Consider the following 23638-nt stretch of genomic DNA (forward strand, 5'->3'; position numbering starts at 1 on the left):
TTTTTCTCGGTAAAGATCATTTTTCCACTTTTCATGACCTCTAATGACATCATTGACGGTTGCACACACAAGCTGCTTGTAAGGTGCAACGGAAGTGAATGTTGAACTTTGCTCAAGATGAGTGCTCCGAGCTGTGCTCAAGGGTTCCTTTTACTTACGGAAGGGAGAGCCTTCCGTTCCTTTAGTGAGAGAGTGCAATGGACACAAACAAAGTGAATGGACACTATGAATGAAGGTGCTGAGACTGAGAGATAGAGAGAGAAGAGAATACGACACCAGAATGTTGTCAAACCTCCTCCGAAGGCCCCACTCTCTATGGCGAGAGCGGTCTACTTATGATTGCACAAATCTCTACAATGCTTGGACTTGCCGATGATGGTGACGACGACGAGGTCGACGACGAGATGGGCTGAAATCTGAAAATGCTAAGGGCTGAAATCTGCAAATCTTTATCTGCTGAATTCTGACTCTATGTCGGTGACGATGTCGATGACGACGACACGCTGAAAACGCAGTTGCTGAAATCTGCATTTTTCGGGCTGAATCTGTAAACTTTGCGGGATGTGACCGTGCGGCGAGGATCTGCTGCGAGAAGGTGAGATCTGCGAGGTTTGGGACTTCTAGTGCGGGTGCTAACTGCTGAAAACTGAATACGCTGATGTTTGTGGGGATTCCGTCGCGAAGATCTGCAAAAACGCTGAAGTGTCTTGCAGATGCAAAAACGCTAGGACTGAAAATCGTCTTGCTGTGGAGAATCTGCTAATGCTGGGGAGTCTGCTGCTTCTTGGTGTCGCTAGGTTGTTGTCAAAGCAAAAACGCTGGCTGATATGAGGTTTTGTCCAAAATGGCTAGCCCATCCGCCAGGGAGCAAAAACGCTAGGGTTCTTGGGGGTTCTGTTGAGAAGTTGCCTATTGAGCGAGTGCTCCTGCTGCCTCTTCTGCCAGAAAGTGCTAGTGCTAGGTTTGCTTATATACAAACTTAGCAAAATTGCCCTACCTACTTTCCAACAAAAGTCACTTAAAAATAATAAGTGAAAAATGTCAAAAATAGGGAAAATAGGTCTATGCACTGTAAAAATGCTACTGATGGGATTTGACTCGAATCTGATGGTCATGCTGTGTGCAACCAGAGGATATGCACTAGTCTAAGTGTCTGGACATGCACGGTCTGCGAACAGACTCACAAAAGTGCCAGATCGCTTCCTATTCTAGATTGACTTGATTGAACTGAACCCTGGTCATGCTGTAGCTTGACCACGGACACATAGGGTTGGATGTGTCACGTGACACTGCTATTTTCCTTGAGCTCAATTTTCATGGTAAAGATCAATCAAATCATTGACGGTTGCACACGCAAGCTGCTATTTTTAGACGGTGTTCATCCGCATTTAACTTTTTAAGTGAAACAAGTGTGCCATCGTGATGCATTTGACATATGTACATTATTAAACCAAATTATGCAAATTTAAAAGTGGGAAAGGATGCAACGGTGCCATGTCAAGGGCCACAACTTCTCGTTAAAATATGTATGTACACGACTGCAACCGTGCGGCTGCTTTCAAACTTATGAAACTAGTATTATGTAGCATTTGCTTCCACATGTCAAAAGGCATAAAAAGTGAGGGTGAACGTTTTAATTTCACATTATGTACGTGCGATGGCATGACACCGTACAACATTATTGGAAAATAGAACACCAAGAACATGGAGATAACCCAAGACCAAAGCTTGATTTCTCTTCGTCCAAACCCTTTCTCTTACTCCAAAGACCAACAATTCAATTGTGAAAACGTCTCGCTTGCAACCCCAAGAAGAAATACCGATCACACCCTCTCCTGCATATTCAAAATTCTTTACTGCAAACACTTCACAATCAAGAATTGAAAACCATTTCAAATACAACAATAAACAAAATCTTATGAAGAGAAAATTGTAGAGAAATTGTTGATCATGCTTGACTAAACACCATTTATGCAAAAGAAAGAGAGCTCTCTCCTTCACAACAAAGACTACACAAAAGAACTTCTACATACATAGGAAGAGTGATGCTTGTACACAGAGCAAACAACCCTTTTTGGGAGTGAAAATGAGAGACACACACCCTCAACCAAGTCTCAAATCACCCTGAATCCGGCAGCAATGGCACTCAACCAAGACCCAAGCATCCCCCCTCTTTTGTATACATACATGCTTCTTGTTTCTTTTTTCCGTGCAACACCTTTTTGCCCTTCTCTTGAGAAACAACCCGTGCTGATGATCAAACTCTTTCCTTAGTCCACACACACACAAGTATCTCATTTACTCAATTACTTCAAAACTCCTTTTACACTGCGAGATCATGACGCCGAGAACTGAATAGACTTCTAAAAATGAAAGTAGAAAGAAGAGGAGCCCCCAAGAACAGAAAGATAAGGATGCACGACCCCGGCTCACTCTTCGGGAGAGAGCCAACTAAATCAAAGAGGGGAAGTGTTTTGGATGCGGGGAACCTAGGCACATCTCCGTGAAGTGTCCTAAAAAGACACAGAAAGAAAATGATGAAGAAAGGCCAGAGAGTTCGAAAGAAGCCGAGGAACGTGGACGAAAAGGCAAGATGAAAGCATGACTGGTTCCGGATTGCATGGGTACTGACCCAAGCACGATTGATGAGAGTACAGAACTTTGCCGAGCTTGGGGCAAAATGAAAGACCAAGAAGCCTTGATTTTCTTTAATGGAGGAGCCAAGGCCAACTTCATTTCACCTGAATTGGCGGCGCGGCTCGAGACTACACCCTATTGGATGGGACCACAGCAGAGGCAGTTCTAGCGGCACCCGGCAGGGACGTGGCCATTACAACTGTCATTGGCAAACTTCGGTTGCAGTGTCAGGGGTATTTGGGACACGAGGACTTCTACATAATGCCCTTGGAAGGTTGTGATGTTCTCCTGGGAGTCCTTTGGTACCATAAGAACAACGCCGCGATTGATTATTGGGCGAAGAAAGCGACATTGACTACTAAAAAGGGCCGAACCATTGTACTTGATGTGAAACTTAAGGGCGAGTCTGTCCCTATTGTATCGGCTTCGGCCGTTTCGAATGTAATGAAATCCAGTCTGTTTGTTTACTCGATCTTTTTGAAAGAGTTGAATAATGAACATAGGACAAATATGTATGACCTTGATAAAGAATGCCAAGATTTTCTCCACACTCATGCCGATCTTGGAGAATGTGCATCGATTATAGAGCTCTCAGCAAAATCACCATCAAGAACAAATTTCCGATTCCTAGGATCGATGATATTCTAGATTGACTACACGGATCCTCTTGTTTCAACAGGGTCGATTTGAAGAGCGGATATCATCAGATCCAAATCGCGTCGAGAGATGTCTACAAGACAACTTTTCGGACGACCTTCGGTTTATTAAGATTTTTGATGATGCCTTTTGGCCTTACCAATGCTCCACCGACCTTTAACCGAATGATGGATAGGATTTTTAGAGAGTAAAGATCTTTTGTGGGCGCTTCCTTTGATGACATTATTGTCTTCTCCAAGGATGAGGTAGAACATAGACAACATCTGCTATAGGTCTTTCAGGCATTGCGAGATCACAAGCTAGTAATCAATGCCAAGAAGAGTGAATTTTTCCTACTAGAGATACACTTTTTGGGACACATCATCTTAGCAGTAGAAGTGTAGATGGACCCGGCCAAGATTGAGACTATTCATGATTGGCCCGATTTGAAGAACGTCCATGAAGTTAGAAGCTTCTTGGGCTTATGTTCTTACTATTGGCGGTTCATTAGAAAGTTTGTGGAGGTTGCTTCCCCTTTGCATATCTTGACACAGAAAGAAGTCCCTTTCTCGTGGGGACCCACAATGGTGACTGCCTTGCAAACATTGAAAGAGAAATTGACTACAGGACCAATATTGACTTTGCCGGATTTGCAGAAGTCATTCGAAGTATATTATGATGCTTGTGGTCGTAGTCTGGGTGCGGTCTTAATGCAAGAAGGCCATGTCATTGCCTATGAGAGCCTATTGTTTTCAAGGCGGGAATTGACAACACAGATTTATGAGAAAGGGCTTTTGGCGGTTATCCATGCTCTTACTCAGTGGCGACATTACCTATTGGGAGCCGATTTTACGATCTTCACAGATCCCCAGAGTTTACGCTACTTCTTGTCACAGAAGCAACTATCGGAAAAGTAGGTGCGGTGGGCAAACATCTTGTCACAGTTTCACTTCCAGATTGTCCATGTGCTGGGACTGAAGAACTTGGTGGCGGATGCTTTGTCTCGGAAGCTGTTGGTTCTGGCTATTTTCGTGATACATCATAGAAGCTTCGAGGATATGGTCGATCAGTATGCCACAGATCCAGATTTTGCAGATATATCCGGTCGAATACAGAATGGGGAGGTAGTAGCGGGATATTCCATTCGGGATGGCTACTTGATGAAAAAAACGATGTTGTGCGTTACACAGCCGTTGAGGGAAAAGGTTTTAACCGAATGCCACTGTCAACCATTTACGGGTCACTGTGGCATTGCTACCGCCTTGAAAGGTGTGGAGAGATACTTCTTTTGGCCGAGATTCAAGAAGGACGTGGGCGATTTTGTACGCAGTTGCTTGGTATGCCAGGAGGTCAGGTTTTACAGGCATAAAGCACAGGGATTGTTACAGCCTTTACGAATACCCACCCGTCCCTGGGAAAGTATTGCAATGGATTTCATTTCTGATATCCCGAAAACACAGAGTGAGCACGATGGTATTTGGATTGTTATTGACAGATTTAGCAAACAAGCTCATTTCATTCCAGTGAAGAAAACAGTCGAGCCGGATCACTTAGCGAGACTGTTCATTGCCGAGATATTCAGATTACATGGCATGCCTGAGACAATTGTCTTTGACAGAGATCTTCAATTCACGAGTTTGTTTTGGAAGGCTATTTGGGAGAACATTGGCACGCGGTTGCAATTCTTGCATCTTTCCACCCGCAGACAGATGGGCAATCGGAGATTGCAAATTCCGTCGCACTGGATTTATTGAAGTCTTACATCTCGGGTTAGAAGACTCAATGAGAAACGTATTTTCTCTTGGTGGATTTTTCCTACAATAACACGATACACTCTTCGACGGGGAAGGCGCCATTTGAGATTATTGAAGGTGCTACGAAGGTTCCACCCTTCTTAAGCACGAAAGATAAGATTTTTGAATCCGACCAGTACACGAGGGACTTGGACACTGCTTTTGCCAAGGTCCGTGAGGCTTTAGAGAAATCTTAGGAAAGACACAAAAAGGAAGCAGATCGACACCGTCGCAATTTGAAATTAAAGGAGAACGATTGGGTGCGTAGTCCTTGAATGAAGTGATTGAACGCCTACTAGGTGAGTTCATGATCATTCACAAGAAGTTTGAAACCCATGTTCACAAGGCAACGGATAGGTTGAACATACAAACTTACCTTTCCAGATAAAAGAAAAGATAAATGATGTCTCCTTTAGACTGAAGCTGCCCGATACTTGGACTATTCACAATGCTTTTCATGTGAGTCTCTTGAAGCCTTTTAAAGGTGATGTGCCCGATGATGGGGAGCCCGATGAACAACCAGAAGCGGAGGAAACGAGGAGATAACTTGTTCCAGAGCAGATATTGGCACATAAAGATAGAAAGATAAAAGGTAAAGCGATAAGACGGTTCTTGGTTAAATTCAAGAACTATCCAGCATTGGATGCGAAGTGGATGGAGGAGGACCTGGCAGATACTCCTCAGATTGTGAACCTTTACCTTGAAGCGTTCGGTTTAGCATAGTCTACTCCGATAGAACCTCGATTTTAGCATGGGCGAATATAGTGTAGTGGGTATGCACAAGAGGGGAGTCACTCCACTCCTTTGTCGATAGATTGCACCGATACTTTGATTTGATATAAAGTCACTGATGTCCCTTTGGGTTTCAGGGATACTGTTGAGCTGACAGTATTCTGCCATATGACTTTATGAATTGGAATTGCCGATAATATGATATTGATTTGTACTTGACTTGTTTAAGTACAGGAACTGATAGACGAAATGACTGCAGCATTTCGGTCTGATACGGTCTCTATAGACATGATTGCAATAAGGATTAGTTAATCGGGCGTCTGATAGGTCCCGATTGGATCTAGATACGATTGCTAAATACGTTACCGATTAATCATTGTCTGAGATTGAAATAATTGTTGAATGTGATTTGTCATGTGATGTCCTGTGATGTGACTGTCGATTAGTACATGTGTTAGATGTGTTTTTCCTAGTGCGTTGATACTAACAGTCAGTGTTTGCTAAGACAGTTTATGGCCTCTGTCTAGTTTGCAGGCGTAATCGAGGGCGATTACAATGCTTTCAAGAGGGGGGTATGTTGCAAACTGGTGACGTGGCATGACCCGACACACTCCTAGAGTGGAGCAGCAAAACCGGTGCAGCAGGACAGCCCCGTGAAATGCGGAAAATCTGCTGACGTGGCATTGCTATATGGACCTCCGTGATTTGTGGTGCAAAAAACGGAAACTGGCTGACGTGGCAAAGCTGTACGGAAGTCTGCTTTAGTGCTGGCTGGCTGAATTGGCACCTTTTGGTTACAATTGCTTTTTTTTTTTTTAAAGAGCTTTTAAAAGAGTGCTTTTGGGGCTCTACTTTTGGGCATCCCTTGTAAACTTATAAATAAGTGGGTAGGGCCCTCACAACTCAGAGCATCTGGACGCAGAGTCTGAGAGTGAGAACCCTCCCACTCTCTTGTACTTTGAACACAGATTAATACAAAAAGAAATATTGAAAGGGGCGCTAGTCTTTGGAACCAACATCTCTAGGCACGGAACTCCACCGGGCCGTGTCGAATCAATTGTGAACTGTGAACTGTTTTGAAGTGAATCTTTGCTGTGTCGCGGTAGAATCTTGACTTGGAGTGTCCAAGTTTGTTACAACACCTTCCTCTGAGACGATGTGTCCCAAAAAGTGTATCTCTGGTAAGAAAAAATCGTTCTTTTTCGCATTCATCACCAATCTATGTTGCCGCAATGCCTGGAAAACATGTAACAGATGGTGTTTGTGCTGTGCCTCACTCTTGGAGAAGACGATGATGTCGTCAAAGAAGGTGCCCCCAGATGATCGGTACTCTCTGAAAATCCTATCCATCATACGGTTGAAAATAGCTGTAGCATTTGTAAGGCCAAATGGCATCACCAAATATTCACACAAACCAAAAGTCGTTGTGAAAGCTATCTTGTAGATGTCTCTCGGAGCAATTCGGATCTAGTGATATCCACTCTTCAGATCAATTATGCTAAAATAAGCAGACCCTTGAAGTTTGTCGAGTATATCATCGATCCTAGGGATAGGGAATCTGTTCTTGATGTTGATTTTATTGAGAGCTCTATAATCAATGCACATTCTCCAAGATCCATCTTTCTTTAATACCAGTAACACAAGCGAATAGAAAAGTGAAGTACTGGGCTGGATGAGACCCTTCTCAAGAAGTTCTTTTACCTGGTTCATTGTTTCTTTATTTTGGGCTCGACTAACTCGGTAATGTGGCCGGTTCGGTGGTGTACTACCGGGAATCAAGTCAACCGTGTGATCTTCGGGACGTGAAGGAGGTAACTCGAAGGAGGTAACTTGCTTGGTAAGCCTTCAAAGAAAAAGTCACCTTGCGTATGTAGAAATTCTTGTCGTTCCTTTTCGAGATCAGACATGTTTGACCTTTGTTCATCATGTAGTTCTTTCAAGAGGATCGAGTAAACAAAAAGAGTGGATTTCATTAATTTAGAAACGGCCGAAGCCGATATAAGTGGGACAGACTCGCCCTCATATCAAATACAATTTCTTTGCCCTTTTCATTCTTCAAGATGGCTTTCCTTGCCCTATAATCGACCATGGCGCTGTTCTTGTGGAACCAAGGGATTCCTAGGAGGACGTCACACCCTTCCAAAGGCATGATGTAAAAGTTCTCGTGTCCTAAATACCCCCGACAATGCAACCGAAGTTTGCCAATGACAGGTGTAATGGCAACATCCCGTCCGGGTGCCGCTAGAACATTCTCGGCCTGTGGCCCCATTTCTTCGGGCGTAATTCCAAGTCAAGCCACCAATTCGAGTGAAATAAAGTTGGCCTTGGCTCCTCCAAAGAAGATCAAGGATTCTTGGTCTTACACTTTTTCCCATGCTTTGCAAAGTTCAGTACTTTCATCCATATAATCTGGGTCGGCGGTCCTCACACAATCTGGTACCAGTTCTGCTTAGTCTTTGCTTTTCTTCCGCGTTGTTCGGCTGCTCTGGAGCTCTCTAGCTTTTCTTCTAGTTTTATATTCAGATCGCTGTACGTCTATCAATTGGGGACATCTGTCTTTCTTTTTCTGAAATCGTCCTCGTCTTCTGTTACCTTGATTGGAACTTTGTCCAGTCCTTGTTGTCAAAAGTTGATCACTTGGATACGCAAGAGTACCCGCATGCATTGCAAACCCTTGCTTAGCATGTCCCATTAGTTGCTGTATAGACTCGAACTTTTGCAATAAAAAGTAATCTCGTATCTCTTTAGGTAGATCACAACAAAATCGCTCGATTTGTTGCTTAAAGGTGATCTTTTTAGTAGAGGAGGCCGTTAGAAAAGCATCCCAAAATCTCTGACAATATTTATCCAAAGTATCTTCCTTGGTCATCCGAAGATGGTTCCAAGCAGTGATCACATCACGTTTGTACTCCTGAGTGAGCCAAGAAGAAGTGAAAAGCCGCTTGAATTGTAGCCACTTCGTTGGTGCTTCCTTTCGTAACAATAGGGTGGACCACCATGTCTATGCATTTCCCTTCAAATAAGATACTACACTCCTGACCTTGGAGTGCTCTAAATAGAGTAAGCTATGTGGAACTATTGAATAAAGGTGAGGGCTCTATGAGTGTCTTGAAAGCTTGAAAAAGTATCAAACTTCAGGGCCTGTCCACCTTCCTTGAAATCTTTGGTGTTCTTGCTCTCGTCTTCGAGAAAATCATATTGGTTGGCTCTGTAAAAATGCTTTCTCTTGGAGTAAAACATCTACTCATCGGAGTTTGAACTCTCGGTAGAGGATGAGTCCTCCTTAGAACTATTTGAAGATTTTCGAGATCTTCGATGGTATCTGCTCTTCTTAGCCTTCTTCTTGTTCTTGCTTTCTCTTGGAGTAAAACATCTACTCATCAGAGTTTGAACTCCTGGTAGAGGATGAGTCCTCCTTAGTACTATCTGAAGATTTTTGAGATCTTCGATGGTATCTGCTCTTTTTAGCCTTCTTTTTGTTCTTTCTTTCTCTTGGAGTAAAACATCTACTCATCGGAGTTTGAACTCTCGGTAGAGGATGGGTCCTCCTTAGGATCGTCTGAAGATTTTCGACATCTTCGATGTTTTACTCCAAGAGAAAATGCTTTTTCTTGGAGTAAAACATCTACTCATCGGAGTTTGAACTCTCGGTAGAGGATGAGTCCTCCTTAGAGCTGTTTGAAGATTTTCGAGATCTTCGATGGTATCTGCTCTTCTTAGCCTTCTTCTTGTCCTTGCCATGTATTTGAGTCTTTCTTCGTTTTTTGCTCTTTCTGTCCTCATCGCTGGTGTTAGAGGAGGAAGAGCTATCCGAACTATCATAAGAGGATGAGGATGAACTGGAAACACCCTCAAAGCGTACGCGGCGCGCGCTTCTTTGTCTTTCCTGCATTTGCAAAAGTAGACTTGTGACCCAAGTAGCCAGGGTAGTCTGCTGCTCGACTGCGTCTCCTCGGATGCTTCTTGGTCTTAAAGAGTCGGTTGACCCGCCTTTCTATTACTTCGTCAAGTTCATCTTCCGTGTACACCCGCGGAGCAGGTGGTTTCTTCAAGGTTGGCATGAGAGGTAAGTCGATGGCCGTACGCCATCGAGAATGCATTTCGTCGATCGGGTACTTGGTCAAAAATTTTGCATATTGAGGATCTTTAAAATAGTGGAGCATCTGTCTTGCACAATCATCAACATGTTGTTGATGCTGCATCTCCATTCGTTCATACTCGTGGGCCGAGGTGGTTCGTATTCTTCAACGGAAGGTGGTCGTCATCCATTGGAATCTTTTGTGTTTTCTCCCGAACCTGAATGGTCAAGTGCAACAGATTGCTCCTTGTGGGATTCATTGGCTGAATCCATGTGTATTGCAATAGAAGGGATCGAATTCTCCGTAGAAGGAAAATCGACTCTGCTTTGATACCATTGAACAGACGTTTATGCGTACTGGAGCAATGATGTCATTATGCATAAAGAAAATCAGCTAGAGACACCTCGATTGCGTCTGAAAATCTGTTAATTGGAAACTAAAAAACGTTATACTCCCAATCAAGTATGGAAAGTATGTCATGGGCGTACAACATTCCAATGCATGTAAATGACATTGGATCTTATCAGAGGGCAAGTTCCCAATTGATGTCTCTTTGGATGTGATCGTTCATTCAAAGTGTGTGGAGAGTCACAAAAGTGAACATCTACCTCATTGTATGACGGAAGCATGCCATTGGCCATACATGTCAAATTTATAATTATCATTCATCATTCCCCAATGATTGGCGCCCCTTTCGGTATTTCTTTATTATTGCTTCACAAAGGTACAACTCCACAAGGGTCCAGCTCTTGGAGATTTTGTGTTCAGATGCCCTTGAAAGAGTGGCCAAAAACATTTACTTTATTTATGGTTTAGGCCCCTTGGCCAAGGTTCTGTAAGTTGCTTGGGTTAGGATTTTTAGTCCTAACCCACCTTGTCTTTTGGGCCTCTCGGTCGGTCTTCAGTAAGCTGGTAGATCTTCATCTTCTTCTTGTTATGCTAGGGTTTAGGCCCCTTGTCCATTCCATCGGTTTGAACTTGGTGGTGCCACGTCACTCACTTGTCTCATAGCAAAGCTTCCAGATCAATCCAATCAGCCACCTGTTTTTTCTTTTGTTGCTCGGCCAAGTACACCAATTGTCGAACGATTGTCTGCAGCACTGGCTTCGGCAGCAGATTTTGCATTCTTTCCTTTCATGGTTCTAGTCATGCCTATGGGGACTGAGTATCAGGAGATCTCGTACTTCATGTGGATATTGTCAATTCTTCGCATGATGAATTATTGATGATTTTAATGTCTTGTGGATTCGAGCCTATAACTTGCACTTTCCTTTAAAGATGAACCTAGGCCCTTTTGTGATTTGTCTAGGTATACATATATGACTTGATCAGGTAAAAATATGTTATTGCTGCCAGACTGCCAAAAATCATGCTGCCCTGAAGTATGAGATTGCTAAGTTAATACTAGTGACGACTAAACAGCAACATACACCATGATAAAGGAGTTGTAAAGAAAATATTTTCAGATCATTTAAAGAAGGTGGAAATTCAAGCAGGATTGAAAGGATAGTTGAAGCTATGAATAAAATTGTTGTGTTGGAACCGTAGGGGGCCAAATAGACCACTTCACAACTGGCTGTATCATAGCAAACAAGAGGCAGTTGAAAGAAGCTGGCATTTTTGTTGCAGCCGGAAAGAATACCCCTTCAAGATTCCTCACCATATATCAGGAATGATATGGAGAAAGTTAGGTTTCTACATGTGAGAGTCATATGGAAGGGTATAGTTATAAAAGTGCCCGAATGCGATAAAGGGAACACACTCGTGATGCATGGATACTGGGAAACACAAGCAGGGAAAGGTCTCTTGTAGCAATGGAGGTTTTGATGTATGAACATAGCAGTTGGAGGCTGTCAAAGCTTATTTCTGTCAAATGGGAGGAGGTTCAGCCTCTTGAGTCGGAAGACAGCTACCTCAGATGTGCAGGATCTGATCTAGGCATTGTTTGGGAGAGTCAACGTCATACTTCTAAGGTACAACAAGGGTTAGGCAGGGAAAGACATCTTTAGCACCAACCCTTATGATGCTAGACACAAACAGGAGTTAAAGTTTGGTTGTTGTTTCCAGCTGTGATAGATTTGCAGTCATCTCATTCGGCTACTTTGTTGATAGCAAAAATTGGTATGTGAAGAGCAGGCCATGCGGTAGTTCTATTGTGAGAGAGATGAATGAAGAGTATCATGAATTGAATTCATATCAGATATCATAGTGGAGTTCTTTGAGCAAAATCCTGACACACAGATGAGAAGGGGGGGGGTGGGGGGGGGGGTGGATGCTGATCTACACAAACAGTAGCAAACATTGCTGAAAGGAGGGAGTGGACTCGATAAATAGAATAATTCAGTTGATTATTGCACTACTATTATGCTTTTGAAGCGTCATGGATGGAGATCTAGATATAAATAGTGGAGATCTTTTGTAAAATTTGATTGACTACTTGCAGAATTGTCTCTGCTCCTGACTTTGCTGCTGATCCTTTTTTGTTTAACACAGAGTTCCCGCTCGTTCAGACAAAAATTGTGGACTTTTTTCACATAAAGAAACCACTTTCAAGCTCTCAAGGTACAAACTTCAAACCTTGTTCTTCTGTCTTGATTTTTTTCAGCGGGATGGCTGCAGCCAGATTTTATTTCTAAAAAGATTCTTGTCTCTTGCATCTTTTGTGAAGAAACTTTGTACTAAATTGAAAAGGCTTCTTCATACGAAAGGCATGGAAAGGGTCCTGTTTTACGCCTCTTTAGTTTGTTGTGTATGGACGCGGATGTCAGATACAGGACACCTAGTCTATTAGTAAGAACCATTTGATGTTCAAGTGTCGGAAGTTCCAAATTCGTTTGCGTAACTGCATTAGGAAACTTACAAGCATCAATGCAGAGTTTATGTATGTGTAACATATGCATGCATGGATGTGTGTATATATGTATGTGTGTGTGTGTCTATATATGCATATGCATATATATACGCGCGTGCACACACACACACACATCTACACACACACACACACACACACACACGTCAATTTCATCTGTGGCTTATTATTCTGAGAATGGATACTTGCTGATATTTAACACTACATGGATGATAGATATAAGTTAAAAAGGTTTTAAGTAAGACATGGATAACAATTGATAGGTTCGTTGACACTTGTAATATGTATTTAAAGCTAACGAATTTGTTGTTTTGTTTATATGGATGCAGGTGAGGACTCTATCTCTACTTAGAATCTTTTTGGCTTAGTTGCTATCCATCATTGTCGAACCTGGCCTCTTTCACTTCAGAATAAGTTGTTCTTGACTATCTTTTATGCAAAACACTAGAATGATATCTTATTCTCGCTATGATGTACAAAAATGAATCAAAGACTTGAGTTGTTTTTTGCGCTAATTATTGTCCTTTGTCTAAAACCAACTGTCTTTTGAATTGTTATATTCTTTTGTGTATAAGTATAAGTCTAAAAACAACAACAATAACACACATATATATATGTGTATGTATGTATGTATGTATGTACATATACATATGCATATATATGTTGAGGCGGGCAACAAGAGAAGCGATCTCTAAACACTCCTCAAGGTTCCCATTCTATTCAATTGGAGCTAAGGCAACCACAATAACAAGAAATGACAACAAACTCACAAGAAAACCTAAACAAGAGAAGAGGCACTACCTAGTTATCGGATGCGAACTAGGATGCAAGCGAGTTTTTGTTACGACCAAGAAGGGCACAAGAAAACAAACAAGAAATCTTATGCAAACACATATATTACGTGGAGCAATAAAAATGTAGAGAGAGAGAGAGAGAGAGAGAGAGAGAGAGAGAGAGAGAGAGAGAGAGAGAGAGAGAGAGAGAGAGAGAGGAAGCTTGTGCAATACTTGGTTTGCAACTTGCAAAGTGATGTTGTTTGTTATGAAGCTATCACAGAGTTTTCATAAAACTAAACTAACACTTAGTGAATGCTAAACGTTGCCATCACACTCACATTGTCTTAGGGTTGTGAAAGACCTCTCACCACAATACTCTCTTACAATGGACATGAATTAGGCAATGAAAGCATACTTAAAACGCTTTCACAACAAGATTAATTGACACAACTGTAAGATACGAATCACCTTGAATTCACCAAAGCACGTTGCTCAAGTGGATGAAGATTCAAAAGACAAATCATGTTTTTCAAGCACCAAATCTTAACTTTATTGATGATGGAAGAGCATTTGCAACAGTGATCTTGAGATGTGGCACTCACACTTTCTTATTTGCAATATGGAGCGTCAAAGCTTTCCTCACACCAAGTGTGAAGCTCGCAAAGTGTTTATTACAGCTAAGTCTTTTCTCACACAAAGCATTGGGGTGCTATATGAGAGATAACAGATTATTTACAAGAAAGAGGGATTATTTACAAGGAAGGAGAGTAGCCTATTTATAGGTTGGAGTCCCCTCATTAAAGTTATTAATAATCCTATTTTACAAGCTAAGAAACTAAGATTGAGATTGTTTTTAAATATTAAAATATAGCGTGTCTCCTTTGTCTACTAGAGTTTTACCTATGTACAAAATGGATGAAGCCGTTAGTAAATTTAGTCCTCCTCGTAGTCGTGTTGAAGTAAAAACATCGAATGCTGAAAATTTCCCATTTGCAGAGATTAAATTTGAGATTTCTTGGTGATTTTAAATGATTTTAAATGATTTTTATGTTGAGCACTTCTTTAAAATCGGAGCGGAAGTCTATGCCGAAAATTCTACAAAAATAACTGGTTTTTTTCACAAAAGAAGTCTTTTAGTGGACCGCCTTTTGTTGAATATGCATAAGGTTCCAAGAGTGAGCCCCTCTTTGCATAAGAGCATGACATGATAGGTTCTTAAGGGCTTGAACGCATGCATGCATAAGGATTATTCTCAAATATGAAATATAAACATGATGGAAAAAAACAAGCTAGTGCATAGACTTTTTATAGAATCTAAAATAATGGCAACTCTATATAAATATAAAATTTTAGAAAGCAAAAAAAGGTAATCTTATTTACTTGAAGTAAGAGAAAAAGCATGTAAAAATTACTTATCTATAGCAAAAACGAATGAATAAGTGAAAAGTTCTTTTTTCTTTTTTGTGCATTTTCTTGGAGTGGGTTCACACAAATCTTCAGGAGGCTAGTATGAATAGGTCTATATATAAAGTAGGGGATGTGTACAATGGTAAGGGAAATTATGGTGGCGATGAGTCAATGTACCTAGCATACTTAGGCAAATAACACACGCCTAGGTGTAACTATTTAAATAAATATCAAAATAAGAATAATAAAAAACACTTATATCTAGGTCTTCCATACAATGAAATACTTACAAAAAATTGGACCATAATATATATATATATTTTGGTTCAACTAACCAAGTGACTAGCTAGCTGAGGGTTTTCAAGGAGATATCGGAGAAGTTTTTCTAATGCACTCATGTATATGTACAATGAAAAGGTGAGGATAGCCATAGTGTTAAGTTGATTTCGCTTGAGTAAGGAGACTTACTGTCACAAGGCTGTGACAAACACTAAGTTGTTGGCTTCTTTTCCTTGATTTTTATTGAATAAGACGTTGCTTCATGATTCTCAAATAGACCCAATCCCCTTCCTTGATAGTAACATCCTGACGATGCTTGTTAGCCTGCCGTGAATAAGACTCCTGAGCCTTGTTTAGCCGAAGCTTCATACTCTGGGCAATCTCATTCAATGACTGACTTTCAGCATTGGCATCAGGCAATTCATTGACTGAACGAGTCAAAAGAGACTGGGATGGACGGCCAAATGCTGCCTCATACGGAGTTCTATCAATGGCAGAGGAATAAGAGTCATTCAAAATTGCTTGTACTTATGGGAGATAGAGCTCCCAATGAGACTGTGATGCAGATAAGACTTTAAAACATCAAAAGCAAACTGATCGTAAATTTTTGTTTGACCATCTGACTGGGGATGAAAAGAAGATGAAAAATTTAACTTTGTGCCAAAATTTTCAAAGAGAGCTCTCTAAAAATTTGACGTGAACTTAACATCCCTATCTAAAACGATTGACTTTGGCAAACCATAGAGGAGGTACCAATGCTTAATGAACAACCGTGCTACATCTTGTGCAATGACTGTGGCCTTACAAGGAATTAACATGCAAAATTTGCTGAAACGATCAACGATTGTCAAGCACTATGTGTTCCTTGCATGCAAGCTAGGTGGAAGATTAGTCACAAAATCCATAGAGATATCTTGAGAAGGTCATTCGGGAATAGGCAACGGCATCAAGAGACCTTGTTGTCTACCCCTAGGGGCTTTTACTTTTTGGCAGATGGTGCATTGTGTGACATAAGAAAACACATCTTTTTGCATTTTAGGCCAATAAAAGAATCTTTCTATTTTTTCCAAAGTGGTGTTCATTCCCTTGTGCCCACCCGTGAGAGAATCATGAGCATCGTGCAATATGGGTGTCCTGAGAGAGGGCAACACACATAGATGGTGACAAAAATACAACAAACCGTCACGAATGAGATAATTGCTGGGCCCTTGGGTAGCAAGAGCCTGCAACCATTTCTTACCAAACTCGAAATCGTCATATTGATTCTTCATGCTGTCGAAAGAGACACCCTTAATAGAAACTGTGGATCTTGACTCAAGTGCTAGGATTTGTCTTTTGTGACTTAATGCATCTGCAATAGAGGGTTAGCTTTACCAGACACATACTCAATCAAACCACCAAATTGCTCAAAAAACTGTGACCACCGTGCTTGGCGATCACTCCAATGTGTACTAGACATAGATTGGAGCCACTTGAGGGCTTGATGATCTGTGCGAACTGTGTACACTCTACCATAAAGAAAATGCTTCCAATGTTTGAGAGAGTGAATAACAGACAGAAGTTCTTTGTCATAAACCGAATAATTCTTTTCGGTACTATTTAACTTCTGATTGAGAAATGCAACTGGACGGCCATGTTGTTGAAGCACAATACCTATGGCGACATTGCTCGTATCCGTCCATACCTCAAAGGGGTCGTCCCAATAGGCAAGCAGAACGCATACCATATGCATTTTTGGGCAAATCCCAATTACGAACCTGTTCTACCTTTGCGGGATCAAGCTTCACACCTTTTGCAGAAATGATATAACCCAGATAAGTAACTTCATTGAGAAAAAATTCAGACTTCTTAGTTGCAATGTACAACTTACACTCATCCAAACGGACTAAAACCCTCTTCTACATCCTTTTCATGTTGTTTCCACGATGCAGAGTGTAACAAACTTGGACACCCCAAGTCTAACTTCTGTCGCGACACAACAGAGAATCTCTTAAAATACTTCACAACTTTAAAATCATAGTTCAATTTGGTCGACACGGCCTGGTGTAGTTCCATGCCCAGAGAGATTGGAGAGATTGTCCCCAAAGACTGGCGTCCCTTTTAGTATTTCTTTTATATTATTCTTTGAGCAAAGTAGAACTCCCGAAGGGTCCTTTGCTCTCAGACTCTACATCCAGATGCTCTAAGGAGTGAGGCCCTTAGGGCTCTTTTATTCTTACAAGGGATGCCAAAAGCAAAGCCCCAAAAGCAATGAAACTCCAAAAACAACTTGATCCCAAAGCTTTAATACTTAAGCTGCACCCAAATCCTTCATAGAGCGACAGTGCTCGCTACTGCTGCTCGCCCCCCCCTTGCTGCGCCATCGCTACCCCCCCCCCCCCCGCTGCCCCTGCACTGCCCCTACGCGCTAACCTCTCCCCCCCCCATCCGCTGCCCCACAGCCCGCCCGCTCCCCCCCCCTGTTTTCGCGCTGCCCCAAAGGCTGCCCGCTGCCCTCCTCTCGCGTTGCCATCCCCACCCCATCCCCCCGCTCGCTGCCGCTTGTGCACCTGCACATTACCCGGCTGCCCACTTCGCCCTCGCCGTCCTCCCATCCCCCCCCCCCCCGTCCTCTTCGCTCCCGAAGGTCTTCTGCACCTGGCTCGGCAACGCTTTCTCTTCGGACAAGTGCTTGGCGTACTCATTCGCAGATTTTCTTCACCGCCCGCTTCTTCGACTCAGCAGTAGACACAGATGGAGGCTCCAGCTCCACCTCAGAGGGACTCGCCTGAAGCCCCCTCGCCCGACCCCGCTGAGCCCACCATTCGACTTGCTCTTTCGCCGACAGAGCAAGCGAGCCTTGCCGCAGAGGTAGAACGCTTGCAGGCGACTTCTGTCATCTGCAAGGTTCTCGGCACCCGTCCTAGCAGAGGAGAGCTGCGAGACCTTCTCCAGGCCCGCCTCCTCGCAGAGGTGTGCAAGATCTTGGATGTCCAGATTCTCGGACGGGGGTACTACCAGATTGAGTTCGAGACTTCCGAGATGGCCTCCAAGGTCATAGCTATGAGTCCATTGGCCATCCGAGCATCACGCGCCCACTTTCTACAGTGGCGACATAGTTTTGACTTGACTTCGGATGTGCTAGTAGAGGAGGCGGACATCCCCATCTCAGTCTGCTTTCCGGGTTTACGGAGGGAGTACCTTCCACTTCTCTCCAGGATTGGCTCCGCCATTGGGACTGTCCTGGAGACACCTCGTACGGCAGCATCAGTAGCTGCCAAGGCGGCTGGCATCCCTTCAGTTCGAGTTTTGGTCAGAGATACCCACACGCTCCCGAAGGTCATCCTTCTGCCTCGGGTGAGTGGGGGTTGGTTTAGACAGAGTGTGGAGTACTCGGGTCTCCCGAACCAGTGCTTCATTTGCAGACAGATGGGCCACCTAGCGAAGGCCTGTCCACGGAGGAGACCACGACGCGCACCTCAGCCTCAGTCCCAGCCTGCCAAGGCTGGGCCGCAGACACAGCGCACAGATTCAGAGCCACCCTCCGAGCCTGGGGCTCTAGCGGAGGAGGGGTGGCAGCAGGCCCGTGGCCGTGGACGCCAGGGGCCACAGAGACAGCATTGTTCTCAGAGTGGCCCTCAGGTGCCTACTCAGCAGCAGTGGGTCCCCACGGGAAATCGCTTTGGTCCTCTTGAGCAGGAGGAGCCCCCTACGCCAGCCTCCACCTCCGCTTCACCCTCCCCAGTCGCTCCGCCTTCCGATTTCCCCTTCTCCTCCTCATCCCCTCCCCCGCCCTCTGCTCCCGTCCACTCCCCACCTCGCCCCCCTGTCTCTGTCGCCCCACCCCGCTTCTCTTCTCCTCCGCCCCCCCCAACTCCTTCTCCCCCTCCTCCTGCTCGAGCAGCACAGTCGACTCAGGAGACTGGTCCCTTGCCGGCGGCTAGGAGATCTCTTGGCAGCGCCTTTGCCACGAGTCGCCTAGCAAGAGAGGGCAGCCCTTCTTGCGGCCCCCTCTGCAGATTCAGACATCTTCCCTTGCAGCTATCCCTTGTGGTCTGACGAGCATTGACCTCCGACGCCGCTGGGATTTCTTCGATTACGGGTTCACTCGCTTTCTCGGCGATTCCGCAGCAGACCACGAGGCAGCCTGCTTCAGGGTCCACGCTTTGTTCCTTGCCGCTAGGGGGACAGAGGCCTTGGACTCAACAGTTGGTTTCTCCTTCCCCCTCTGTGGTAGGACTGAGACAGAGTGGTCCCTCGACTCAGTGGTGGGATGGTTGCATACACAGGTTCTTGAGTTCTCTCACCACATGGGAGAACTTGGCGTTACAGATTTGCTGCAAACTTTGTGGCCACTGGCCAAGTTTGCGGTGACACCCCCAGACTCAGCAGGATGTAGACACATTGTGGTGTACTTTTTTGCTGATACGCAGTGTTTGCCTTGCTATGTATACATTCATGAGGACTCTTGGACAGAGGAGGTTGCTTTACGCACGGCTCGCTCTGCTTGGGCTTGGAACAGACACTCACTGCAGTCTCGCCTATCTAGAGGGCGCTCGGATGCGGATTACTCCCCATCCAAGCCAGCCTCGAAGATAGTCCGTCTTGCTGCTGCGGCAGCATCTGTTCTCTCTCGCTCCCCATGAGAATCGTCTCGTGGAACGTGCAGGGACTAGGTGGGCCCCAGTTTCAGCGACAGAGGGGCCGATTGCGTCAGGAGCTTCAGCGTTGCCTTGTGGGAGGAGAGATTGATCTCCTTATGCTTCAGGAGCACCATTTGTCTGAGAGCCGCATTCGGCGATGTGGTCAGATTTTGCGCGGACGCTATGATACCTTTTGGACCTGGAGGCATCCAGGGTGGGGTATGTATGACTATTGCGGACTCATTGCAGCAGGCCATTGTGGGCAGAGGGATTATTGTGCCAAGCAGGGCTCAGTGGATTACTATGGAGGTTGAGGGTGGCCTTGTGGGTTTCCTGAACATCTATGTGCCCAATGTGGCAAGTGCTCGTGCAGAGTTTTGGTCACAGATTGTTGAGTCTTTGCCACAGGTTGACCAGTGGTGTGTAGGAGGGGACTTCAACATGTTGGAGGACCCTTCTGACACGATCGGAGGCAGCCATGCTACTGTGTATGGAGTCGAGTTAGCAGCTTGGGAGAGGTTGTGTATGACTTTGAGGGTCTCGGACACATGGCAGCATTCTGGCTTTGTGAGGCCTCCAGAGAGTCTTGCCTTCTCTAGATCGGACCGTAGAGTGGGAGGAGTGAATCTATCGCGCATAGATCGCTTCTACACTAGTGACCACTTCAGTGACTTGGGGGGATCAGTGGGCATCCTGGCAGGGACATCCTTCTCGGACCATGCACCAGTGATCCTCACAGTGGCAGACAGGCAGAGGAGTGGGAGCACGATGCTTCACGTCCCAGAGCGGGTCTTGTTGGACTCAGCACTCAAAGAGAGGGTCGAGGCTCTATGGACAGAGGGCATGGACAGCCAGGCTCCACCTGCAGACAGAGTGGCCTCAGGCCTAGCTCAGCTTAGCCACTTCTTTCTCCAGGAGTCTCTGGCTCGACGGGCTGCAGCGAGAGAGGAGCAACAGGGTCTCAGACGAGGCATTGCTTCACTACAGAGGATGCAGGAGCAGCATCTAGACAGTCCATGGTTGGAGTAGCAGTTACAGCAGGCTCGTCAGGAGCTTGCTTGCACAGAGGAGAGGCGCCATGAGTTTGCCTTTCACCGACAGGCATCTCAGTGGACTCAGGTGGGTGACAGAGTGACAGGTGCTTTTTTTGAGACAATGGGATCTCAGCACTCGCATGCCAAGGTTAATCAGTTGAGGAGACCCGATGGGTCAGTTGTTTGTGAGCCAGAGGATATGCGTGCAGTTGCTACTGACTTTTACCGTGAGTTACTGTCGGCTGAGCCCGAGTCAGAGAGACAGGATGCATGCAGGGAGCAGGTTTGGGCACAGATGCCTTGTCTTGTGACTGAGGAGATGCGCCAAAGGCTAGAGATACCTCTTCAGCTTGAGGAGCTGCACACGGCTCTTAGGGCCCTCCCTCGTGGTAGCTGTCCAGGTGAGGATGGGCTGACTCCCAGCTTCTTCTTGGAGTACTGGGACCTGCTTGGCCCAGATCTTTGTACTGCCTTTCAGTACATTTTGCACACAGGAGTGATGCCGGATAGCATGAGTGAGGGCCTGATTTACCTCATTCCAAAGGATGGTGGCTCCTTGGATGAGATTCGACAGTGGCGCCCCATCACCATTCTCAACTCAGCCTACAAAATTCTTGCCAAGGCTCTGAGTTTGAGGATTCAGCCACTTTTGGAGAGCCTTATACATGGGACCCAGACAGGTTTTGTCAAGGAACGCAGTATCCTTGACAACATCTTCACTTTTTGGGAGGCTTCTGCCCTTGCACGGCTCTGTGGGGAGGACCTTGTGATTCTTCTTCTCGATTTTGAGAAGGCATACGACAGAGTTGACTGGGACTTTCTAGAGGGCACGCTACGCAGGATGGGCTTCTTAGATGCTTGGATCAGAGGGGTGTCAGCTTTGTACAGATAGGCTCACAGTCAGGTGCTGTTGGCAGGAGGTAGAGGTGAGCGCTTCATGCTCACACGTTCGGTCAGACAGGGTTTTCCTCTTGCCCCTTTTCTCTTTCTGTTCTATGCGGAGGCGATGAGCAGATTTTTGGTGTCACAGCAGGTTGGTTTGAGAGGCTTAGCACTCCCTATACGGGGAGATGAGCTTCTGGACGCTGAGTCTGCCGACGACTGAGCCTTGTACTTAGAGGGCCAGGAGGCCAATCTACACAGATGTGAGCAGGCTTTGGAGACCTTCTGCTGTGCATCGGGCGCATTGATCAACTGGAGAAAGACAGTGGCTTTCTCGGTTGGCAGTGCTCCTGTGCCATATTGGATGTGAGGAGAGGGTTTCAGGTGGATTCCTCTAGGGACTGGAGGACAGATTCGCTGTGAGTTTGCTTCGATCTTGGGAGCTGTTACGGCATGGCCTAGAGCAGAGATAGCCGACGTGCACGAAGGAGCGCCTACGGCAGCCCCTCGTCTGGAACCCCATGGTTAGCACTCAGAGAGGCCACTTGGTTGGGAGTCGGCCTCATGTTTCTTGGGGTCCCATGGCGGCAGGTCCAACGCGTTCTCTAGGTGACTGGATAGAGTTCACAGGTTTGTCAGAGGAGGTGCAGGCTGTCTAGCTACAGGGCATGAGAGGGGTGCAGAGCATGTGTCAGCCTTCAGGACATCTCAGAGTCAGTTCCAGCTGAGTGGCTCACGCCTCTCGAGCCTGTAGCACCCCGGTGGATGGGAGCCTTCACACGACTGGAGGTTCTCATTTCAGTTAGGGCTTGCTCAGAGACTGTCCCAGCCCTGTTCTTCGAGCTTTAGGGTGGGGGACGATTACAGCGAGTTGCAGTAGAGGCCCCGCAGGTAGCAGAGTGCTGTTCCAGAGGATCCGAGTTGTGGGCATCTGTGGGAGGACTTGCGTCATAGACCCTGACCCAGCAGCTCTTGAGACTGGACACTGGAGGCTATGGGCTTGGGAGTGTTGTCCACTGGCACGAGTACAGTGGGATCCTCGTGAGTGGCTATGAAGGGACCCCTTCTCTTCTGCCGACCGCCCAAGAGTCCCCTTCTTTCAGTACACTGTTCGGCTTGGACGTCATATACTTGCAGCACAGAGAGAGGCCCGCCCCGCTGCAACATGTCATTGGCAGGAGGAGGGCCTCACAGTCGAGTTCTAGGCAGCTTTTTGGCAGAGGCTGTGGGACTCCAGACAGCCGAGGCAAGTCACCTTGTTCCAGTGGCTGGTTGCACACAGAGCCACAACAGTAGGGAGCTGGCTTGTGCATAGTGGTCTCTCGGTTGCATGTGCAGCCTGTGACCAGTTGGTGGAGAGTCAGTGTCACTGTCTTTGGGACTTTCCCTCGGCCCAGCAGGTGTGGCTACGTGTTCTTCGGCTGATGCCTGCCCTCTCCACGGCTCGACAGTACACTTGGGGGGCAGCAGCTTGGTCCACCCTCACGGGCCTAGCACTTCAGTTTGAGCTATCTTCCACCAGCAGGATGATAGTGATACAGGGGGGGCGACCTACACTCTAGCTTGCTACAGAGATTACTCCACAGGAGTGGTGCAGTGAGAGAGAGGAGTGTTGGGAGCTCATCAGCGGCCTAGCTCTCTGGTTCATATGGCGGGCCCGCTGTTTCCGCATCTTTGAGGCTCGTCCTGTGCCACCAGCAGAGACTGTTCGTGACTTTTGGCTAGAGCTGATCCATACTCTCAGAGGACAGCTTGAGGGACTACAGGGCAGCTCCGACCGCATGCGGGAGCGCCGTGAGGCTTTTCTTCGACTCTGGCGCCCTGGGCCTTTCTACACCATAGTCCAGGGGGTGCTCAGATGGCACTACTGTCCACCTGTTTGGCTCTTCCCT

General features: G+C 45.6%; 1 protein-coding gene across 3 annotated transcripts in view; it reads left to right on the forward strand.

Annotated features, from left to right (window-relative positions):
• The window catches only part of LOC147429082 (histone-lysine N-methyltransferase ATXR6-like), a 53261-nt gene that overhangs the window by 19922 nt on the left and 9701 nt on the right, over positions 1–23638 (forward strand). For all 3 annotated transcript variants that reach the window (XM_086495214.1, XM_086495216.1, XM_086495215.1), the window contains one exon: positions 12371–12439. In XM_086495214.1, coding sequence (XP_086351340.1) covers positions 12371–12439 — 69 coding nt within the window. The remainder of the gene's footprint in view (positions 1–12370; positions 12440–23638) is intronic.

The sequence above is a fragment of the Adiantum capillus-veneris genome, chromosome 22, assembly GCF_014529385.1.
Source record: "Adiantum capillus-veneris isolate H3 chromosome 22, ASM1452938v2, whole genome shotgun sequence".
NCBI lineage: Eukaryota > Viridiplantae > Streptophyta > Polypodiopsida > Polypodiales > Pteridaceae > Adiantum > Adiantum capillus-veneris.